The 23,796-nt window shown below is 37.8% G+C and overlaps 1 protein-coding gene across 2 annotated transcripts; it reads left to right on the top strand.

The window, feature by feature from the left end:
• Positions 1-1,059: 1,059 nt before the first annotated feature.
• On the top strand, positions 1,060-18,547 carry LOC129274116 (uncharacterized). Of its 2 annotated transcripts, XR_010295411.1 has the most exons (7): positions 1,060-1,197; positions 4,969-5,159; positions 6,472-6,647; positions 7,269-8,103; positions 8,403-8,562; positions 9,895-12,507; positions 18,266-18,547. XR_010295411.1 is itself a non-coding variant. In XM_064108241.1 (6 exons), the coding sequence occupies exons 1-6, from the start codon at positions 1,084-1,086 to the stop codon at positions 10,021-10,023; spliced, it is 1,605 nt and encodes a 534-aa protein (XP_063964311.1). In that variant the 5' UTR covers positions 1,060-1,083; the 3' UTR covers positions 10,024-14,031. The 2 variants fall into 2 exon arrangements, 1 of the variants encoding a protein (XP_063964311.1); XM_064108241.1 differs by lacking the exon at positions 18,266-18,547 and having other exon boundaries at positions 9,895-14,031.
• The last annotated feature ends 5,249 nt before the right edge of the window (positions 18,548-23,796 follow it).

The raw sequence follows: 23,796 nt of genomic DNA, 5'->3' as shown, positions 1-23,796 counted from the left end.
TATAGTATATTTTTGGCAAGCTTATTGCACAGATTATCAATATGATTTTTCCATGTAAACTTATTATCTATTGTTACTCCTAAAAATTTTACTGACGTTATACACACTTAATATCTGTATTGCACATTCTAATTGAAAGACTATCTGGTAAAAATAAATTACTAAAAATCATATAATTGGTTTTGGCAAGATTAACTATCATTTTGTTTGCATAAAAACAGACTAGTGTCGTCAGCAAACATTATACAATGTAATAAGTTGGATACTTTACTAAGATCATTAATAAAGAGGAGAAACAAGAGCGGTCCTAAAATAGAACCCTGAGGAACCCCACATGAGATAATCTTAATCTGTGATTTGCATTTGGATATTTCAACATATTGTTTTCTGTTGGAAAAAAATTTACCAACGATCGGTCAACAATTTATCCTTGTTAATTCATATAATTTTCACTTGATTATAAACAAGACAGTCATTAACACATTAACCATATAATAAAACAGTTTTTTCAATATATATTTTTTTAATTCAAAGAAAAGACAAGTTTTTTTCTAACCCAATAGCGCTTGGATACCTTGCCCGGTTAAAAGCCACGATCAAATTAATAAAACAAATGAATAGGCTCCTAATTCATAACTGCAGCACTGATTGCATCCCCGGCCATCAAACTGTCAACTATCTGGACTTTGACCTTTGTTCAATGGAACTTTAATATGAGATTCAAGGCAAAAAAATACTTGGGCTTGATGAGATCTATTGCATATTCTCCTATATTTTTTTCTATAATGAAGGGACCTTTAACCTTTACATGCTATTTAAGGTTACGGGGCCTGTTGCAGAGAGAGTTGCGTTTAAACGCAAGCCAAAAAATCAATCGCAAGTCCCAAATGCGCGCTTTTGATTGGTTGAAAATCAAGTTACACTTGATTTTTAGAGTTGCAATTGATTGCAACTCTTTCTGCAACGGGCCCCAGGCGCGGATCCAGGGGGGGGGGGGGGATAATTTCGCGGACCGGACTCGCACCCCGGCCCGGTTCTTCGGTTCCGGTTTCCACACGTGCTTTAGTTTTTGATTTGCTGGTTATGTCGCTGATTATGGCGTCCACCAGCAGTAGGAAAACGTCCTCAAAAAAACGTCAAAATGTTTGCACGAATCGGCCGTTGTATCGTGATGGACGGCGTGGTACGGCTGTGAAGGTATGTAATTAATTATATTACGGTATACTACACATTGAACGTGGTCGTACACTAGATCTAGATTTTTGAAGATTTCTATGTCAGAAAGGGTGCTAGTGCACTTTCGCACCTAACCCAGAGAGCTCCCGCCCGCGCAGCGGGCGGGAGCCCAGAAGCTTACCGTGTATTTGACCATTGTCACCGGACTAGGGTGATTTATGGTCTAAATATTTCTCCAAATGAATTGTGAAAACAGAAAGTATACAATTACCACGATTATATGGATGAAGGTCTAACGAGTGGCAGTTTCCTGACATCTGGGCACAGACTGGAACCTCAAAAAAACGAAAAGTTCTCTACTCTACCCCAGTCTCGATCGGCCATTTTGTTACGATTTTTAACAAAAATGGCCGATCGAAACGGGGGTAGAAGGAGAGAACTTTTCGTTTTTTTGAGGTTCCAGTCTGTGCCCAGATGTCAGGAAACTGCCACTCGTTAGACCTTCATCCATTTAATCGTGGTAATTGTATACTTTCTGTTTTCAAAATTCATTTGGAGAAATATTTAGACCATAAATCACCCTTGTCCGGTGACAATGGTCAAATACACGGTAAGCTTCTGGGCTCCCGCCCGCTGTGCGGGCGGGAGCTCTCTGGGTTATTTCGCACCATGGCTTTAATCATGCCAACGAAAGATAATTCAGCATCCATCCCTGATGGCGCCCGAGGCGGCTCGGCCGGCGAGTCGTGGAACAGCAGCCCTGTTTTAAACAGTCGGATGGTGCGAAAGTGCACGAGCGCGGAAATTTTGTTTTTCTCTCTCAGACTCGGTTTATTCATGCAATGTGATGCCTGTTGGGAGACCCAAAATGTTGTTTGATTAAGTTGATTGAATTCATAATCATGATGATGATATTCTCATCAAATTCATGAAATGCTTAAGTTAAACTTTAATTTTATAAAGTAAACGTTTACATTTGGGTTTCCCGATGGCGATGTATTATGTAGACCAAAAGCTTCGGTCTCTGTTATGTTGGTTGTTCAGCTGAACTCCGTTGGCTTCACTCACCAAATACAGAGACCGAAGTTCTAGCGCGATCTGTACAGGGGACTCAATGGCCATATGTTTATGTACTTAAGATCGGATAAAACAGGGAAGTGAATTTGCGCGACAGCCGAGGTAAGTCACTGTTTTTGTTCCTTTTAACTTGATTTTTCTCCGTTTCTTGGCAATAAATGCCAAGAGGGAATGTTAATTTGTATTTTGGTCGCATTAATTTTCAAAAAAAAAATTCATTAAAGACAAAAATTGAAGAGCCCCGACGGGGGGATTTTGCATTGCAAGTCCCCTAATGGTGGCTGCACGATAGCGAGCCGTCTGTGTATGAGGAGAAATAAAAAAAACAAAATGTTAAAAAACTCCTCAAAACAGACGGCTGCCAGCTGTCTATGTATTATGGTGGGCCCCAAGTCTGCGCACCTAACAATTTGAGTTAAGATTTAACATGAATTTCTTCTTATTTCACAAAATCTTTCAGTTAATAATGTTCCTTATATTATTGTTAGAAAGTGTACCAAATTTCTCATTAAAAAAATGAAAGAAAATAGTCCTATAGGATTTTCTTGAAAAAACCTCGGGCTGTCATTTTCAGATTGAAAAAAAAAATGGTACCCCATGTCTGCGCACTCATTCACTTTGCACACGATTCAGGGATTTTGTTGAGAAAGGCTGCATTTTGAGGCCGTCACATGAAATGCCCTAAAATTATTATTTTCCCATCATTTTGAGTCAGATTTTTTTTGTGAATACCTGTCTGTATTGCATGTGTAGAGTTCGTGCTCGTTGCGTATTTTCTTTTACTAGAATCGCGCAGATACGCGTGTGGGCAGACAAGGGGGACTGCGCAGACTTGGGGGAACTTGCCATACAGTAAGTTTGAGTTCTGTATTTCAGAAGTTGCCACTGGGCCAACAAGCTATCACACCCTCCCTTGGCTGTGACAAGTGACATGAGTGAAGGAACATCAGTGTTGATCTAGTAGTAATAACGATTTTACATTAGAAAATCTTTGAAAATAAACTAGGCCTAACATTATTAGCTTAATAATAATACTGACTACAGCAGGGCCCGCTGGGAGGACGTTTTTGGAATTGAAGTTGCTACCCTGGGTAAATATGCCGTTATTATCAATGTAAATTTTGCAAATGAAACAAGATTAAAGATGAAAACGACCAGTTTTGAAAATGAAAGTAACTTTCAGACCTAAACTCATTTCATTTTATATTAGTGGTTGATTGAAGCAGTGTTTTCATGATCAGTGGTGGCCAGAAATCTTTTGTCTGTGCTGGTTAGGCCCGACCAATTCCGTCCACTAGACATAAATCTGTCGAGTACATGTATGTATGCTGAGCTGAACCTGCCGCATACTGGACTGTGCACGGCTGCACACCGGAGCAGTTACTCTATTTGTTGTAAAATTGTTTCTTATCTTGATTTCTGAAATTCTGGGTATGAACAGCTGTTATGAAAGTGTGATTCAGGTGGGGTGAATTATCTACCTCTTTATCCCTACTTTCTCTCGTTTCATTGATGTGAACGATATGCTATAAACTGATTGGCTTCTAACGCTAAGGTAGCGGATTAAAGCCAGGAACAATGATTAACATAAATCCAGACCAGGTTCCTAAAAAACAAAGGCTCTGCGGCTGGCGCTTTTACCCTGGTAAAATTCTCTTAATTAACCTGTCGTCACAACAGGTTAATTAAGAGTGTCGTGTAGATTTTAATATACAAGTCATATCAAATTCACTGCAACTGAACCACAGTAAATGTGAGTTCATGCTTTTTGGCTCAAAATCTCAATTAAATAAACTTAACATAGACTCCATTTTCATTGCCGGTAATCCTGTTCCTCTCTCTGATTAATGCCGCTATCTTTGTGTCATTTTCGATTCCCAAATGTCAATGTCAAATAACAAGTATTTGTAAATCTGTCCGCTATCAATTGCGTAACATTAGTTTCATTTGAAATATATGTAACTCGTTCTGCAACAGAGAAACTTGTGCACTCACTCATCTCCTCACGTCTTGATTTTGGTAATAGTCTTCTCTTTAAATCTACCTAACTCTAAAATCACCCGATTTAAAAAACTTCAGAATTCAGCAGCTCGCATTGTTTCTCTGTCAAATAAACACGATCACATCACTCCTGTTCTTAAAGACCTCCATTGATTGCCCATAAAGGATCACATAGTTTTCAAAATTATTCTTTTGGTTTATATCATCAATGGATCCGCACCTGATTACAAGTCTCTTATACACCACTATCAACCTGCACACACACACTGCGATCATCCCAATCTACATGTAGTCTCTTACATATTCCACTATCTAAAAATCCTGGGGCTATCGAGCCTTTGCTCATGCCGGACCAGCCCTGTGGAATTCACTACCACAGGAGCTGAAGAACTCAAACTTTGCAATATCCTTTAAGGGCAACCTAAAATTGAATTTGTTCTCTAGCAGGTACTAGGTTTGAAGAAAGACATTTTCCCTCATTTGTAATTTACCCTTTCTTGTACTTCTCTTAGTTCTCTTTACTTTTATGTTTTGCTCTCTTGTCTCTTCTAAGCGCCTTGAGCATTTAATCAAAATGGAAAAGACGCTATATAAATCATGTATGTATTACAATATTATTATTATTGTATCAGACATTGGGCTTTGTCTAAAGGCTTGGAGGTGGGGATCATGCTCTTCCATTTTTAACTCCTCTCCATCTCCTTACCCCTCTAGGTATTCACAATTAATCAGGAATCCCGCTATCTCCTTGTTCATGGAGTCCCCGACATCAACGTCACCGATGAACTTCTGAAGCTCTTGTCTCTCTACGGGAAGATAGAGGAATACCGTACACTTGACGAGTCAGACGCAGAGGAGTTCACCAAGACGCACTGGATCAAGTATGCAGATATCTCTGCTGCTAGGTGAGTTGGAATCTGGGGGTGGGGGGATGCATCCAAGTTCCGAAATACCCCCAGAGCCCTGATGGGTGTTTCACCAAGCTACATATATGACTCGTAAAGTTTGCCATGACTTAACTCATGACTGGAACATGTTCTTAGGTGCTATCACCTACATGAGCATATATCATTTACTAGTAGCACAAAAAAATGATCACCATTCGTGCATAAAGTCATTCATAATTCACAAACAGCTTTATGATTTACCCACCTGGATCACTAACCTTTGAAAAACCCATAGGATCCACTATGGTATTGCACAAGGTATTTTGTCTTGTATTATAAGTTCAAATTGTACCCCCAGCGTCACACTGAAAATGCATTTATTATTATTTTATTTTTCCCTGTAAACTTTGCACTCCATAGCCAGGTTGCTGCATAGACAAGGGATAGGTCTAATGCTGCAATAAATGCTCCCATAAAAGCGTACATCTAGATGAGAGAAGTGTGTGAGAGATTCTGACGCTATCGATGGCTGTGACTGATATGAGCACTTGTGGGTTGTGTCCAGTCAGGGTAGTGAACTTATGTGGTCAATTTTAGTTGAGCTCTGACAGTAAACCTTTCTTTTGAACAACTGCCTGAGACACTTTTTGGAAATGGTAAAGGGGGGGGGGGGAGACCCCAGTAGCTTTCCAGTAATTTTCTGGGCATTGCATCTTATTTTGTCAGCACTCATGTGCAAATAGTTGGTCGCCAATTTTAGCTTCCATCCTGTTTTAATTTGATTTTCAACTTCAAACCAAAACGCAGCCTCTCTTGATTGGTATTGACAATCTTTTAGATACATGTATGAGGTCAGATTAAACAGGATTTATGCTAATATTTTCATGCCTGAATTCAAGACAGTATAGATCTATCACACTTCAAGATCTATCAGTATCTACATGTCATCTCCAAGATCGGAACATTTCCAAGGCTGGGGCCCATGGCTATTTTCAAACATTGGGCTAAATTCCTACAAAGGACAATACAAAGCACTGACTTTGATGTGGATTTTTTGGCCAACAGCCTACCAGACAAAGTTGTATAAGGACAGCGAGGGAGAGCAGAAGATTAATTTTGGACTCTTGCTTTCTGAATATCAGAAAGTCTTGCAGGTTGACTGTGATGTCTGAGACACAGACACTTTGAAGATGACAGAACAATTGATAGTGAGAAGTAAAGGGGAAAAAGATTGAATTATCTATAATCCCAAAGTTTTTTTTCTCCAATTCACGTGATACAGACACAACATAACAGTGAATGATCAAACGCAATTATTTTCTATTGACAGAGTTGCCAAGCGCAAGATGGATGACTATTCATTCTATGGAGGTTTCCTGCATGTATCCTATGCTCCTGAGTATGAGACTGTCGATGATACAAGGAAAAAGCTCCAACAAAGGAGAATGGATATGGCAAGAAGACTGAGGAAACTCGCCCAAGAGAGGGCATCTGATGAAGCTGGCAGTGAGTTACTGTAGGCCTATTTTCAATTGAGCTTCTCATGAAAAGTTTTGTCAGTGATTTTCTCTGACTGATTCGCTCTCAGCCAATCAGATGCGTTGATTTTCAGCAGCTTAGAACATCTGTCAGCTGGAAATCACTGACAGAACTCATCATGAAATGCTTCCAAGTTCACCATCTGGGTTTGAAGTACATGTACAGTAGGAGTGTTGTAGTTTTGTTTACCTGAGTGCTACAGAAAAGGTCAAGGAACATTCTTTGAAAGGTTACACCCCATAATTACAGAGAGTCGTATTGATTGTATCGCTCTTCTTATAACTGAATATCAGTTAATTTTTTATTTTAATTTTAGTTTAGTGCCTGGTTTTTTTTTTTCTTTGCCTTAATTGATAATCTGATAATTCAGGCTATACTTATAAATTTACTTACTACAGGCTACGACAATTTATCTGAATGTTTCATGGATGTGGGATTCAAATCGCAATACAGAATTTCATAGAATCCTTACCTGTATTACACTGAATAATAGATGCACTCTGTGGGAAATATTAATTTCTATTTTACTAGCATCAACTGATTGATGATTATGTGCAATGATAATTATTTTGGATATTTTTCTTTCAGGTTTGGAAACTATTGAGGCATCATCCACACCTGATACAAGTGATCGTCACCTTGATAGACCTTCACCTGTGACAGCTTGGATGCCAACTCCATCTCAAGAAGCAAGGTCATCAGCAAGTCCTGATACTCCAAGAGCAGCTGCAGGAGGTGGCGTTGATGCACGCTATGGACACAGTCATCCTGGTAATGAACTTGGAAACCCTGATCAGCAGAATGAGCAGATTCCCTCGTCCATCCCTGAGCCACCCCGAAGACTACCTCCCTGGCAATGGAACACTCCTAGCCAGCCAGAGTTCCCAAGACTGAGAACTAAACATGACACTCTCCCTGATGGGTTCAATCCATTCCCTGACAGGGGTGGTCAGCTCAATCAAGGTCAGGTGGAACCCACTCATCAGGTTCCATCATCGATATCAGCAGTACCTTCAAGTGCCTTCATTGGACCTTTATGCCCCCCGGTTGGTGGTTCAGTCAACCCAGCATTAGATCCAGATTCACAATGTTCTCTGCAGCATGGACAGAGATTTAGGGACCCTGGTGCAAGACCAAAAGAGAGGTCCTTCCCTTCTCACTCTGGTAATCACCTTGAACCCGCAGATCACCAACAAACTGATCATCAGCATGGTCAGGTGGTTGGAGGTACGGATGGTGCTCAAACTGGACAAGTTCAAGGTCCTGGATCCCATGCAGGCTGTGCTGGTGCTGATTATTCACAGATCGACCAGAGACCTAAGCTGGTTGGGAGAAGGAGATTGGGATCCAACACTTCAGGCTCTCCTGTCAAGCAAGCACATGTGGCACAAAGCAAGACACCACATGCTTCTGGTCTCTCGAGGTATGTACATATACATCAGTAGTGGTTTTATCCACTTGGCTACAGCAGATGGTTTTCTTCTCAAATTGGCTAACACCATGATGGCTAAACCCATATGGTTGACTATCAATTGGTCCAAGTACCATTGGGTGTAACAATCATTCAGTCTAACTATCCTGTAGTCTAATGCCCACAAAGACTAATTTCAAAATCATAATTTTATCTACATGTAAATCCACTAGATTGCCAGAAGACTTCTAGTTTAGATCAGTTCATGATACTATGATTTCTTTCTGCTTCCTTTTACTTTCACTTTGCAGCCAGCCAGTCTTCTTTCCTCGTGTCGTCAGTACTAGAACAAAGCGGTCAGCCTCCAGCATAGAGGAAGATGACCAACAGAGTGACCACCAAAGCTCTCCAGCAACAGGGGACACTTCGTTTGATAGGACAGTCGGCTCAGTACGTCAGCAGATGTCCCAGGTCTGAATTTGCATTAATTTCATTGTAATTTTTTTTTATTTGCATAAGCAGGTGATGCCTTTATGAAAAGCTTTCCTTGGATTTGAACTTGTATATCGTAGATTTCAACAAGTTATTTTTATGAAATAATTTTATTTTTTTTAAGTGATAGCAGATTATGAGCATGACCCTTGTCTTATTTTAAAGAGCTTTTTTTTATTTGAAACAGCTTTTCATAAAGACAATTAACCCTAAAAAGACTGGGGGGGCTGATTCAGCCCCCCCTCGACATTTTTCGCGATAAATCCGCCGCGCGAAATTTTTTGACTGCGTCACTTGCTGACTTTTTACTTTTAAGTCTCGCGCAACTTTTGAGACCAAAATTGTGACCCCGGGTACGCGGTTCCGAAATTACACAACATTTCGTAAATGCATGCAGACCCGAAATTACTAAAAAACGTGAATTTGTGTACAAATCCAATGCAAATGGTGTTTTTAGCCAAAATTCATAAATGTATCATTATTTTTCTTTTTACTGCTTAAAATCAATTAATTTTATCTTTTTTATGGTCAAAATAAAGTCCCTGACGATTTCCATTGAAAAAACAATGAAAAACAAAGAAATATATAAGAAATTTAGAAAACAATAGAATACATAAGAAAAAAAATGTGATGTTGAAAATTTTGAAAAATAAATTTGATCAGATACCTATCTATAGTATGTGAAACAAAAATTAGCATTTTAGGGGCATTATTTTATTAATCAGAGCAAACTTATGATTTTACGCATAAATTAGCATAATTAATGAGCAATGAGATTTTTCGAAGAAATTGATATTATAGTTTTGTAGATAATGCCATGCTCGCGTGATCGACGGCCGAGATCATAAGGGGGGGCTGAATCAGCCCCCCCCCCCCCCCCCCAGTCTTCTTAGGCATCGAAATAGCCCAGTCTATTTAGGGTTAAGGCATCTTGTCAAATGTCTGTGTTGCATCTTTTACATGGAGCTGGAATCCTGGTTTAAGGATGCTATGCGTCTTTCCATTGCAGCTTTCCTGCAGACCCTATTGCTTTGTCTATTTGGTGACTGGTGATTTATAATGAAAACCTGCTTGTTAAATTCCAGCGGGAGAGCGGATGAGTCTTTATGCTAATTATCACATTCTTACAAATTACCTAGTCATCAGTATGCATTTCAGATTTATCAGAAGCAAATCACCAGAGTTTTTATTTTCAATAGTAGTTTCTGCTGAGAAGTCATTTTAGAAATAAAGTGATTCAATTTTTTTCTCCTTCCCAGTGTCCTTGCATGTAGATATAATCTAAGTAAAAATTTATTTTTCTCGTAATAGATATCCCAGGCAGTCGTGAGTAGTACAGGTCCTACATCTACCTTCCAAAGAATACTGATACAAACCAGAAACCAAGAAAGAATGGGTCTGTTACCACGAAGGCCACCTACCAAGAGACAGAGAATATGACACTGTGGGACACACACATTCCAGTGTGGTATGGTAAAATGTCAGGATTATGTTGTCAATGTAAACATGCTCCCATTAGTCTTTTTATACATCTGTATGTGTATTTCAGCTACTTTACTAATTTTGTTGTATCGTGTATGTATAAACAGGTTTCTTTTTTGCCAAAATATTTGGTAATGGTTGTCAAATGCAAACTCTCAAGAAACAAACTTTGAAGTAAAGATGAATTTTTAACTTTTTTTCTTGGACAGAAATGGGAACAGATAGAGTGCTAAGGAATTGAGAAATCAAAATACAGATTTTTATATGAAAGAGAATTTCAGGCTTTTCTGACCCCTGCATTTCTTCAATGACACAATTTGTTTTATGAGTTACTCATACAATACTGGATGAAGTGTTCACCATTTCTTAAATTCAGGGGAAACATATTTCCTTAGCAACACTCAAGGATGAAGGTCCTTGATCTTGTCCGCAAATATGCAGTGTATCCAGTTTGGAAGTAGTGTAGTATTAACTCTTCTCTAGTGAAGACAGCAGCATGTTCTCCATGCAGTTCAGCTGCTGTATACCATCCCGGAGCTGATACACATGGGAAAGAGATGGCCAAGACGGCGAATACCTGGGAACGGCAAGAGAAAGGAAAACAAATATATCATTGGTGCGATTGTTATTTGGTTTTCCATAAAATCCCAAGTAAATTTCATTTGCCGGTCGGTTCCGTATTCATTACGAAAATACACCGTTTGGGGTTTCACCGCTGTTGGGGTCGCAAACTGCGGTAATAGACCCCATTTTTCGTTTGAAACTCTCATTTCTCATTTGAACATTTCCAAGCCCCGATAAACCCATCTTGGCCAGGTAATCCCCGTTGTCTCAATTTCATCTCCACTGGCCAGTAAAGCCAAGGACGAAATGATAAACAACAGCTGTGCTATTACGTAAGACTTCTCTGCCTGAAGAAGGAACTTCAGAATTAAATTATTGTCTTCGATATTTAATCACGTTTTCAAAGGCATATTGTATTCAGACATCCAATATTAGTCCTTTTTCAATTTCGAACGAAGAAAATCGACCTCGAAATAAGGAAAATAAGCGAATAAAAATTAGGTTATGCTTTGCATGCAGGGACTGCCCTTAAAGCGCTGCGCACACGATGCATTCACCGCGTGTATACACGGAACTCCATAGCAGGCTCTTAGACACGTTGCAATCCATCGTGTGTGACCCCCTGCTGTGCTGGGCTGTCGCGTTATCTTCAGACCGAGGTCAAGAAACAGGTGTTTTGATACTTAAATTTCTTGCTTGGGGGCAGTTCGGGATTATAGTGGTTGGAGAAGAGAATTGGTGAAAACGATCTGGGGTATAGCCTTCTCAAACGGAGGTATTTCGTCATGTTGTCCAAACAACATGGTCATAAAGAAACAAAAAATGGATTCTTGACTGCGCGCAGTCAAAATTTATGCCTTTGCCATTGCCAGATGGCAAATATACATGTATTACACACCTATATACATGGCAAATATACATGTATTACACACCTAACTTCTAAACTTTTCAAATAATGATCTCAGTGACATTTGACCTAGTGATCGAACTAAGATCATATCAGATCATTGTCACTTCCATATGCAAACATGTGCCAAGATTGAAGTTGATCCCTCAAATGATTCTTCACGTATTGTGAGAACGAGATATTTGAATGTATAATGACCTCTGTGAACTTTAACATAGTGACCCTTAGATCATTGTCACTCCCATATGCACAGAGCCAAGTTTGAAGTCGATCCCTCAAATGCATGGTTCTTCAGTTATCACGAGAATGAGATATATCACTTTATCTGACCTCTGTGACCTTGGATCTTGTGACCCTATAATCAGATCATTGTCACTCACATATACACACATGAGCCAAGATTGAAGTTGATACGGATGGACGGACAACCTGTAAACATAATCATTGGCTTATTGCTGAATTCTGCTGCAACCACCTAGCTGCAAGCCGGGCAGAAGCGTAAAACTTGCACGTAGGTCTATATATACCGTCGTCAAAACTGCATAGATTTAGTTTTTACCATAAATATTACAGGGTGTGCAGGCCCAAACTTGTTGATATTTTTCAGATGTTATACGAAATCTATCACAAAATTAGGTGCCCGGTGTACATATGTACACATGAACAAAAAAACAATTAGCTCTGACTAAATTTATTGATGTTGGACAACGAAATTGATGAAAAAATCTCGAAATATCGTAGACCGCAACGCACTTGATAAACAAGGAAAACTAGTATGTGCGAACAGGGCGGCCGGCCCGCGAGCGTGGCTTTATTTCGACAAACTTTATTGCAGAATTGGCAAGATAATTAACCCCAATTTTTCACAAAGATTCGACATTAATTATCTCAATAAAAATCATCACTGTCATACCTATATCAAAATGACAATGACAATGTAGTATGTGTAATAGTTACTCCCTATCAAATATGCAAATGAGAAATTGAAAATATCAAAACATTTTGTAGCTTTTATTTATGAAATGAAGAGGGGATGTTAAAATTCCACAAAAAGCACAATTTAATTTGGAAGGAACTGTTATTGTCAGATGAAAATCGTATCCCTCTTTGAAGAGGTTTTAACAGGATTGGTTATATAACATATATAAACCCTATAAAACTCAACGTATGACAGTTAGAAATGAAAAAAATAGGCAATTGGAACAAAACATGTCAGTGTTCATAATATAAAATGACAATTGAAAAGTCTGATTTATGTGAAGATTAGAGTTCTTATGCCAAAATATATATCAAATCCGTGAAATTACTAGCGTCTGTTTTCACATCCGCGTCTCTCCTTATGCCGAAGGTATCTTGCATGCCCATCTATAGCTTTCACTGCAGTCTTCCAAGCGGCTCCTTGCTGAGATCTGGGCATGGGGCAGATTTGGAAGAGGTGTTCTGGTAGGACTGCAACCCTCTCTGGATCCAGGCGTGCCTCGCTTTTGCCATTTACACAACGGTGCAGTTCCTTTGATAGCTCTGCAGCTACCCTTGATGGAATTATTGTTTGAATCATCATCAAAGGACTCCTATGAGGTGGTTGAGGAGCTGGCCTAGGTGTTGGTTGGGTGTGGTGCCTGGCTGGTGGGGTGTTCTCCTGTGTTGCTGGTGTAGTCTGTATGATAGAAAGGAGAAATAAGGAAACGTAACCAATGATAAAACATCTATCTAAATTATCAAATCCAAAATAATAATAATAACTTAATCTTATATAGCGCTTTTCATGAAATCCATATCAAAGCGCTTTACGATGTAGAACATACGAAATATACAAACGAAAGTGAAATTAGAAATCATTTTTTAAAAATATATATATCAAGGACACTGTAAATGGGGCTATCTTGAATATGCTTTCTTCATGAGATACATCTTTAAATTGGATCAAAACAATGTGATATTTGGGATACAACGGAGGGAAGCTGGAAGAGTATTCCAAAGACGTGGGGCAGAGCTTGAAAAGAGTTTTGAATTCTTTGCAGCTTAGAAATATCCTTTTCTGGAATTCTATGAAGCAGGCTTTTGCAACTGTCAAGAAGGAAACTAATAAATGCACGAATGAGGACTTCAGTAGATGACTTAGAGAGATATTTACGAATTTTGAAATTTTTCTTAGGGCAAAGGACGCTTTACGACAGATGCTGTTGACATGGGTACGCATTGAAAGGTTTTTATCAAACAAAACACCTAAGTTAGTAACCGTTTTAGAGGGATGTATATGAACATTTGCAATTTGAATTGGAGGTAGCTCAGGGGTATGTCTACGATGGGAGGACAGATGCATGACTTCCATCTTGTTATCGTTAAGGAGTTGGTAGTTCACAGTCATCCAGGAATAAATGACACCAAGACAATATTCCAGGTCCTGCAACATTCGGAGAGCTTCAATGCAAACTAAAAACAGGGCCCTGGGAACAATTTTTTTTGCTGGAGGTGCTGAAGTAAATTTGACACGGAAAAAAATAAATACGTAAAAAAAAAGTTTTCCACTCAAATGGTCATTTTGGTCCCAAGAAATTTTGACAAGCAAAAAAAGGGGAGGTTCGCTACTTTAGTTTTGGTTTAAAAAAATTACAAGCCAAAAAAAAAAGTTTTCAACACTAAATCCTGCTCATTTTTCATATATTTCGTCAATTTTACACACCTACCAGAATTCTAGGGCGTGCTGTCTATGGGAAATAATACACCTCCAGCTTCTTGTCAGGCTCACTATGTTCATTTTTTAGGAGAAATTGAAAACTATATATTTTTGGAAAGGTGATAGTATAATGATTCAGAATATCAATGTTTCCATTTGCACCGTGACCTATATGGCCGCCATCTTGGATTTTTAAAAATTGCCGCCAAACAGGGTTTTCAATAAAATCTCGGCTTCTGAGTAACCTAAAATCATGATTTTGACATCAAAACCACATTTTATGAGGTCACAGAATTTATTGGTATCAAAATCTATAACTTTATTCAAGAAAGAAAATCATATTTTCTGTCTTTTTCTATATATTTTCAGATTATAATTCACATCAAAGTCAAAATTAGGTATTCCAAATTAAGCGACCTGAACATACCATGCAGTAAGGGAAATATTAAACCAGTGCATCTTACATGCTTTTACTTATCTTTTAGTATGTGCTTCAGGTTACGTGATAAAGGTCACATAGGTCACTGAATTTCGACCATATTGGGGTATGAAAACAAGCTTAAGTTGTGAAAGATCATATCTTAGAGAGGGTATGGGCAATAAAGAGTCACAGACCATTTTGCATGAGTTTCAAGTCACATAATCAAGGAAAAAGGTCATTTAGGGTTTTGCACTTTCGTCTCTCATCTTCATCGTGATTTCATCGTTGTGATTTCATTTCTCAAAACTTGACCAATGCTAAGATTTGACTTTTCAAGCTAGGCCTAATTTAGCAAGCCCCTATTCTTAAGAAAAAAATCATATAATGGCCAACAAGTTTTAGAAAAATTATTAAATGAATTTTAGTTTTCCATTTAAGGTTAGATTTTAAATTTTCAAATAATTGAAATTATCAATCAGTATTGAGTTAAACATGGATATGATTATTAACATGTCTCAGGATTTAGATTACTAAGATTTAAGGTTACTGGTCCAAGGTCAAAGGTCATTCCAGATGTATTAATTTGGATAAGAGTGTTTATTTTGCTCATCTTGAAATACTTGCAGTAAATATTGCAGTCAATAAAATTTGTATAAGATGTTTTTTTTGGATATCACAAATGATATGAAATGAAAAAGGAAGTTTTTAGGTCAAGGTAGGTCAAAGGTCAAAGTTATTTGAGATCAATGAAGTTTGGATTTATTAAAGATGAATGCTACTTTTCTCTTTTTGAAAAATCATTCATCTTACATGAAAGGTATTTATTTTTTAAGTCAGCACTGCTGTTATATTGAATTATTTAGTGCAGGTGATGCTGCCTGAGGCATTCCACTTTGTTTCAGTTGAAAACATTTGACCCCAAACAACCTTTGAGGTCGTACCTGAAATTTCATACTTGATAACTTTTTTCATGAAATATGACCCTCCACTTTCAAATATTTGACGATACTTTAAAACCTCACCTTGGTTAAGATTCTAATGTTGAAACCACGAACATGGTCGAAGTTGACACTAAGTGATCTTTTACCTTGATCATGTGTCAGCCTGAAACTCATGGAAGATGAACAGCGATACTTCATTACCATATCATGTTATGCTATCAACATTTCAATCTTATATTGAATATTAAGGATTATTTTTGAAATGTCATCACAACTCTGAAAGTATAAGGACATATTTGATTAATATTACATATAATACAATGTATTTCTCGAGTATCATAAAATCAAATGGAATTTCAGGTCACTTAGGGCACTTAGAGAAGATCATTTGTCATTTGGGGTCAGTAAATTGTTGTCAAAGTATACTAAGTTGAATTCTGACAGATCGCCTGCAATACACAAACCAATATATATGTAGCATAACAGCAGTACTGACTTTGAAAGCTACCATGCTTGTAAGATGAATATTTTTTTTAAGAAAAGAAAAGCCCCCATTAATTTCATGATAGAGTTTGATTTCATATTACCATTGACCTTGACTTAAAAAATGCTTTTTCAATTCATATCATTTGTGATATCCAATACCGATCTCATACAATTTTCAATTATTGTTATTAAGTATTTTTGCATGTAATTAACAAAATATAAGTTCTTATCAAAGTTAATTAATCTAATATGACCTTTGACATTGTACCAATAACCTGAAATTATACTCATCTAATTTCTGATATCTTTTAAACGTTATAGGCCTATGCATTTCTGTCTCGCCTGCATAGCAGAGCGAGACTATAGGCGCCGCTTTTCCGACGGCGGTGGCGGCGGCGTCAACATCAAATCTTAACCTAAGGTTAAGTTTTTGAAATGACATCATAACTTAGAAAGTATATGGACCTAGTTCATGAAACTTGGACATAAGGTTAATCAAGTATTACTGAACATCCTGCCAGAGTTTCAGGTCACATGACCAAGGTCAAAGGTCATTTAGGGTCAATGAACTTAGACCATGTTGGGAAAATTATTTTCAAAATCTTAACCTAAAGTTAAGTTTTTGAAATGACATCATAACTTAGAAAGTATATGGACCTAGTTCATGAAACTTGGACATAAGGTTAATCAAGTATTAGTGAACATCTTGCTCGAGTTTCAGGTCACATGACCAAGGTCAAAGGTCATTTAGGGTCAATGAACTTTGGCCAAGTTGGGGGTATTTGTTGAATTACTATCATAACTTTAAAAATGTATGGATCTAGTCCATGAAACTTGGACATAAGGTTAATCAAGTATTAGTGAACATCCTGCCTGAGTTTCAGGCCACATGACCAAGGTCAAAGGTCATTTAGGGTCAATGAAATTTGGCCAAGTTGGGGGTATTTGTTGAATTACCATCATAACTTTGAAAATTTATGGATTTAGTTCATGAAACTTAGACATTAGGTTAATCAAGTATCACTGAATATCCTGTGTGAGTTTCAGGTCACATGACCATGGTCAATGGTCATTTAAGGTCAATGAACTTTGGCCGTGTTGGGGGTATATGTTAAATTACCATCCTAGCTCTGAAAGTTTATGGATCTAGTTCATAAAACTTGGACATAAGAGTAATCAAGTATCACTGAACATCCTGTACGAGTTTCAGGTCACATGACCATGGTCAAAGGTCATTAAAGGTCAATGAACTTTGGCCGTGTTGGGGGTATTTGTTGAATTACCATCCTAACTGTGAAAGTTTATGGATCTAGTTCATAAAACATGGGATATAAGAGTAATCAAGCATCACTGAACATCCACTGTGAGTTTCAGGTCACAAAACCAAGTCAAAGGTCAGTTAAGGTCAATAAACTTAAGCCATGTTGGGGTAATTGTTGAAGTGCCATCATAACTTTGAAAGTTTATGGATAGAGTGAATGAAATGTGGACATGGGTGAAGTTGACAGTCTTGAGTCTCCGTTCAAATGTCATTTATGGTCAATGAACGTGGTATTATGTCATTATATGAATGATGTTTTTGTGAATGTTTATTTTATAGTAGTTTTCAAAGTTAGCACTGCTGCTATATTAAATTGCGTAATGCAGGCGAGACTGCCAGAGGCGTTCCACTTGTTGTCCTTATACTTTCAAAAATATGTCTAAAATATGAAATCCTAACTTTTTTTTACATCTAAATTGAGTTGACAGCGATTGACCTTTGAACTTTTCAAACACTTAACATTGGTGAAGATTTCAAGTTGATACCCCGGCCAACAAGGCCAAAGTTCATCGACCCTAAGTGACCGATGACCTAATCATGTGACATGAAACACATGATAAATGATTAGTAAAAGCATGTAAGATGCAATGGTTTAATATTTCCCTTACTGCAAGGAATGTCCAGGTCGCTTAATTTGGAATACCTAGTTTGGACTTTAAATTGATCATAAACTGGAAATACGTAGAAAAAGACAGGAAATATCATGAAAATTAATTTCTTTCTTGAATAAAGTTATTGATTTTGATACCAATATATTCCTTGACCTCATAAAAGGTGGTTTCGGTGTAAAAATCACAATTCTAGGTTACTCAGAAGCAGAGATATTGTAGAAAACCCTGTTTTTGGCGGCCATTTTGAAAATTCCAAGATGGCGGCCATGTAGGTCACGGTGCAAATGGAAACATTGTTATTCGGAATCCATATACAATAACCTTTCCAAAAATGTATAATTTTCAATTTCTCCAAAAAAATCCGGCGAATTTACATAGCGAAACTGACTATTCCCCGCTGCCCAGGACCATGGCTACAAAACAACCCTAATCACAGTTTCCATGTTGCTACTAATACAATGCTCATCTTAAGATTTTATGTTTTTATCTGCTTGAAGCACATTTGAATGACACATGTGCACTTTTGAACTACATTTGATAAAGCAATTCTACATAAAACCAAATACATAACTAAAAAAAAAATCACATTTGTGAAATCTGAATGACATCAGAATCTTGCCAAGTAAAGGATCTTTATCAGATTTGGTATTATAATGTACATTTCTTTTAAAAAATGACATTTTTATTCAACAAAAGAAAATACAACTTTTGACTGCTAAAGTAAAAATGTGTTGAAGGGCACGTAAGCTTGCTGTGTCCCTCCTCTCCACAAATTGAACAGTGATACTTTCTCTTGACCAAACTTGCTGCTCGCAAGGCACGCAGCTTCGGGGATGTATACATCCAATGAAACCAGAAGACATCTCGCAAGCTTTCTTCAACTGTACTTCTCCTGGAAGCATATTTCCTGAGATGACGAAACAGTTTGTTTGCTGCCTCACTCCCTTCTCCACTTAGAGCTCCAATGCTGCCTGGGACATCAAGGATTTCTTGCACATGTTCAATCAATTTGTGCAAGTAATTTGGCCACATAACATAACCAAAGTTATCAAGCAGTTCTCGTCCCATCTTCAATGCAGTGACCTTATATTTTGTGACCTTGTCTCGAACTGGCTTAAGAGCCCTGTAGACCTTCCTAAGCGATCTGAATTTTTCAAGTACAGAGGATAGATTGTGCCTCCTCTCAGCTGAAGGGAGGAGTTCAAGGAAGCATTCCTCATTCTTGAGATCGAAAAAGTTCTCTCGCATAATTGCCTGGCATCATTAGGGTTGGTGCCAAGCCAATTAGGGAATTAACGTGGTTGTTGAGCCTCTTTTCCGTGTCACTTATGTACTCTCTGATATCCTGATTATTTTCCCATACTTGTACCCCTGCAATCTCCCTGATGATAACCTTAAAAAAATTGGCCCAAGTTGATGTCAGCGTGTGTCACATCAAGCAGTTTCATCCTGGGATCTGACATCAAGAGAGGCACTCTCTTTACTCCTTTTGCATCATTGGCAAGTTCTGCTTGGGACAATTTTTCCGGATTTACCTCAATGTACCGGTATTGCCCAATGTCCATGGTCTCCTGGTAAGTTCGATCTATGACAAAAGTCCCAAGAGCTGACTTTGCAGAGTCTCTAGTCACATGGCACAGCGTTCACAAGATCTTCGATCCGCTGTCCTGTAGTCCATCATCTGAACGATCTAATTTTTCATCAATCATAGAATTGTAAATCTTTAGTTTGTGCAGACGTGTCAATCCATTGCGGTCATACACCCTGCTTGCAATGTACAAGTTTCTTTCATATTTAATGTCCCGTAACAGCTGGGCTGATGTTGATGGCGAGTTCTCATCACCTTCAGCTTCAAGAAGTGGCCTGCACACATTGACTGCATTTGGTTTCTCCTCCTCAAATACAGTAACTCATGAACCTTCCTTCTCTGCCTCACATTTCAAAATAACAAATGAGGCCCTGAACACATTGTCTGGTAGGTATGAATCTGCAACTGTTTTGTAAATTGAAATGTCACCCATTCCATCTCCACCGTCTTTGATGGTGGTGTAAATGATTGTCTCTGGATCATCAGTGGGCAATCCATTTTCTGCCAAACCTTGGCTGATCTCCCCGTCAAGCTCTTCCAGCGTCTTGGCAACTGCCTCCATGTAGCTCCATGAGACGACGACACAAGCAGCACCACCAAGAAGCTGAGTACGTGAATCTGTCATCCTGGAGGGATGCAAGGCTCGGTTTCACTGGAGTGTGGTGACAGTAGCTGGCCGCATTCAGCATTCCAAATTGAGCAGACCCTGGCATGTATGATGCCTCCCTATCGTTTAAGGCACCTGGAGGCTTCAAGGACGTCTTACCCTTTGCTCTTGAAGAAGTGGTACTTTTCCGCGTACTTGCCCTTAGTCTCTAACAGCCCTACTAGCATGGCGAGGCAATCGTCGACTGAGAGGCCACTAGTTGAATCCACCTCTCTCCAAAGTTCAGATACCTGCATATGTAGTTTCCGTGCAAGACTCTCTTATGACACATATCACTGCAACCGTAAATCACTTTTCAACCAAACTTGGAAGGTAGATGTACCTAGGGGACCTGCATGCTATTGTGTTGGGAGGTCACATGGTATGGTCAAAGTTCATTTTGAGGTCAACATTAAAGTTTACATGCAAGAATCTTATGACAAGTGTTATTCCATCCCAGTCATTTCACAATGAAGTTTCGATACAATTCCGTTGCGTGCCCTCGCAAATCACGATATTTCTGGTTATTTTCATTATTGGGCGAGACACAAAATCACGTTTGCCTTGTTATGGATAACAGTCGACCGCATCCCTACCCTGTGGACTAAGAAGGAAAAAGATTTCTCAGGACTATCATGGTTAGCAAGGATTACTAAAAATTAACTTTTAGAAGGAAGACTAGGGGTATAAATATAAAGCAATTTATGTCACTATGACTCACCCTTCTCTTTGTTCTGCATGATTCTCTTCTTGATTGACAGCCTCATTCCCTGTTTATATTCTTCTACATTTCTTCTTACCTTCTCAATCGTCTATATGTTTTTAATACTCTGCCGGAGTTCAATTTGGAGCATTCTACATGCTTTGGCTATGCTATCCCAATATTTGTGGATGGTTACAACATTTTTGTAAATGCACAAATTATAATTACTTGTTGAAAGACTCATCCTCTGTAAATAAGTTTGGTAGTCCTACCACCAAGCTAATGATCGATCCTAAGTACTTGACGTGCCGTTCGGCGGTCGAATCATCAAGTTTGCGTTGTTCTGCATAATTCTCTTCTTGATTGACAGCCTCATGCCTTGCATATACTCCTCTACGTTTCTTCTCACCCTCTATATTGTCTCATTTGATAAGTTCCTAATGCTCGGCCGTAGCTCGATTTGTAGCATTCGGCATGCTTTGGCTATGCTGTCCCAATGTTTGTGGATTGTTTTGGGTGCAAGGTGCTTTATTCCTTCGTCAATCCTAGATTAGAATGATAGCATTTAAGAAAAGTGGAAAAATTATATCAAATTTTCATCTATAAGTTTAAAATATCAAGTTAATGTTTGAAAATAGATTGTTTTGTACATGTATATGATGCTACATGTAGTTTATTCGAATATTCTGTGTTGTGTTTTATATGTTTTGTGTTTCTTCTGTAAGTATTCATCTTTGCCCAGTTTATTTCAGAAAAATGTAGAAGCATAAACCAATTGCAACTCCAAATTTGCATATAACACTGCCTAGTTTTGTCCAGAATGGAGGAATGTGGTATCATTATGTGTGCAAGACTAGAGGCAAAAGGATGACAGATCAGGGTTCAAAAAGTTAGAGTGGCTGGATGCACCAACAAATATTTTAGGCTTAATGATTCTCAACCAAAGTCTATAATTTTGGTAAATAGCCAGAATATCATCATATAGGATAAGGGCAATTGAGAATATTTCATATTACAATACAATAGTGTCAGATTTTTAAGATAATCTCTTTGGTAATGCTTTAGGACCTTCTTTAAAAGTAAAACCCAATTGTTTCTTCTCTTATAGTCTCAACTAACGATGAGGAATCCTGTTGCCCCCCAGCTTACAACACGTCCATGTTCCCCAGGAATTTAGTTGAAAGGAATTAGTGTGTTTCATCATGTTTGTACATACAACACATATTTTTATCATTAGAATCTGATACATGGTGCAACTTATGCCCAGCATAAATTATATGATTTGCAATGATCTAAATTTTAGGGAAATTTTAATGGTGGTGGGCTATATAGGTAAAGATCACAGAATCACATTTTATAAATCAGACGAAAGGCATGAATGTCGATTTGATTGATTTCACAATTTGAACTGATTGAAAAAATAAGTATAACTAAGTCCAGGGTATATCAACTTTTGACTTCAAGTGCACATACATGGACATAAGTTTTTGGTTGGCTAAAGAAGAACCCGAGTGACTTACTTGTTATGGCATTCATCTTTACAGGACAGAGTGCTGGCTTTGCCATCTTCCCTGGCATTTTCTTGTGTCTTGGACTCAGTTTGCCCTCCACTGAGCTGTTACGGAGCACTTCCGTGCTGTAGATGGCTACGGAAAGATCTTTTATGAAGATCGAATTTTTCTGCGCTCCTCGTACCTTCTCCCATATGCTTTCTTGAATGTATACTCCTTCTGCAAGGCAAACCTGCAGATTGAAAAAAAAAATGAATATTAATAATTGCATGGTCAAAGCTTCTCTGTCTATAGTATAGATGTTGATTTTGCAGATCCAAGTATTTAATACACAATGGCCCAAATTATACACATAATGACCCCCCGTAGGGTATTAGGAATAAAGGCAACATATAATCAGGTTGGATTCTATAGTGCACATATTAAAGTTTTAAAACTTGGTAAAAAACAAACTTTTATAAATTTAAGTCTAGTAAATTATGAAGTAGCAAAGTCCCAACTTTCTTGATAATGAATGGAATCCAATATTAGGTACAAGACTACTTTTTGACTCAGTTCTATTTATTTAAAGGACAAGTCTACCCCAGCATAAAGATGACTTGGAGAGAGAGACAAAAATTAAGCAAGCATAACACTGAAAATTTCACCAAAATAAGAAAGTTATGATATTTTAATTTTTTTGCTAAATTTCTCGGTTATATGAACATCCTGGTCAGTATGCAAATGAGGGGACTGATAGCATCATCCACTCACTATTTTTGGGTATTTTATCATATGAAATATTTGAATTTTCTCCTTATTTCATGCGAAACAAAGTTTCATTGCTCTCTCAACAGGTGGAATTTGATTGTTTTAAATTTTTTTTGTTCAACAAGAGGATCCTAATTGTCGAATGCACAAAAATTGAAATATTGTATAATTCAAACAAGGAAAACCAAAAGAAAGTGAATGACATCAACTCTGTTATTTGCATATCACTGAGTTGAGCATAGACTGTTTTGTGAAAAATAAGCAAAATTTTTAAATGCCATAACTTTCTTACTTTTAATCTGATTTTGATGAAGTTTTAAGCAGTATTCTTGTTTGATTTTTCGCTATTTTTATTCAAATCAACTTTTTTCTGGGGTAGACTTGAACTTTGCATGAGTATTAGATACAATTTATATTTGAAAAAAAACATGTTGACCATTAATATTTCATAAACATGGTGATTTTTAAATTAATTTTATTAATTATTCTTAAAAATTGGAATTGATTATTAGATCATTTTTTTCTCTCGAAAATGTTATAATTGCTGATTAGATATGGTTAAATACGTTAATTATCATGTATTCTGTATATCTATGTCATTAATC

Source organism: Lytechinus pictus, chromosome 13 (genome assembly GCF_037042905.1).
Source record: "Lytechinus pictus isolate F3 Inbred chromosome 13, Lp3.0, whole genome shotgun sequence".
Lineage (NCBI taxonomy): Eukaryota > Metazoa > Echinodermata > Echinoidea > Temnopleuroida > Toxopneustidae > Lytechinus > Lytechinus pictus.
This window is presented reverse-complemented; position numbering and strand designations above follow the sequence as displayed.

Coding starts and splice junctions, on each gene's coding strand:
- LOC129274116 (XM_064108241.1), top strand. CDS start 1,084: ATGTCGCTGATTATGGCGTCCACCAGCAGTAGGAAAACGTCCTCAAAA. Junction 6,648..7,268: donor GGCATCTGATGAAGCTGGCA/GTGAGTTACTGT, acceptor TTTTTCTTTCAG/GTTTGGAAACTATTGAGGCA. Junction 8,563..9,894: donor TACGTCAGCAGATGTCCCAG/GTCTGAATTTGC, acceptor TTCTCGTAATAG/ATATCCCAGGCAGTCGTGAG.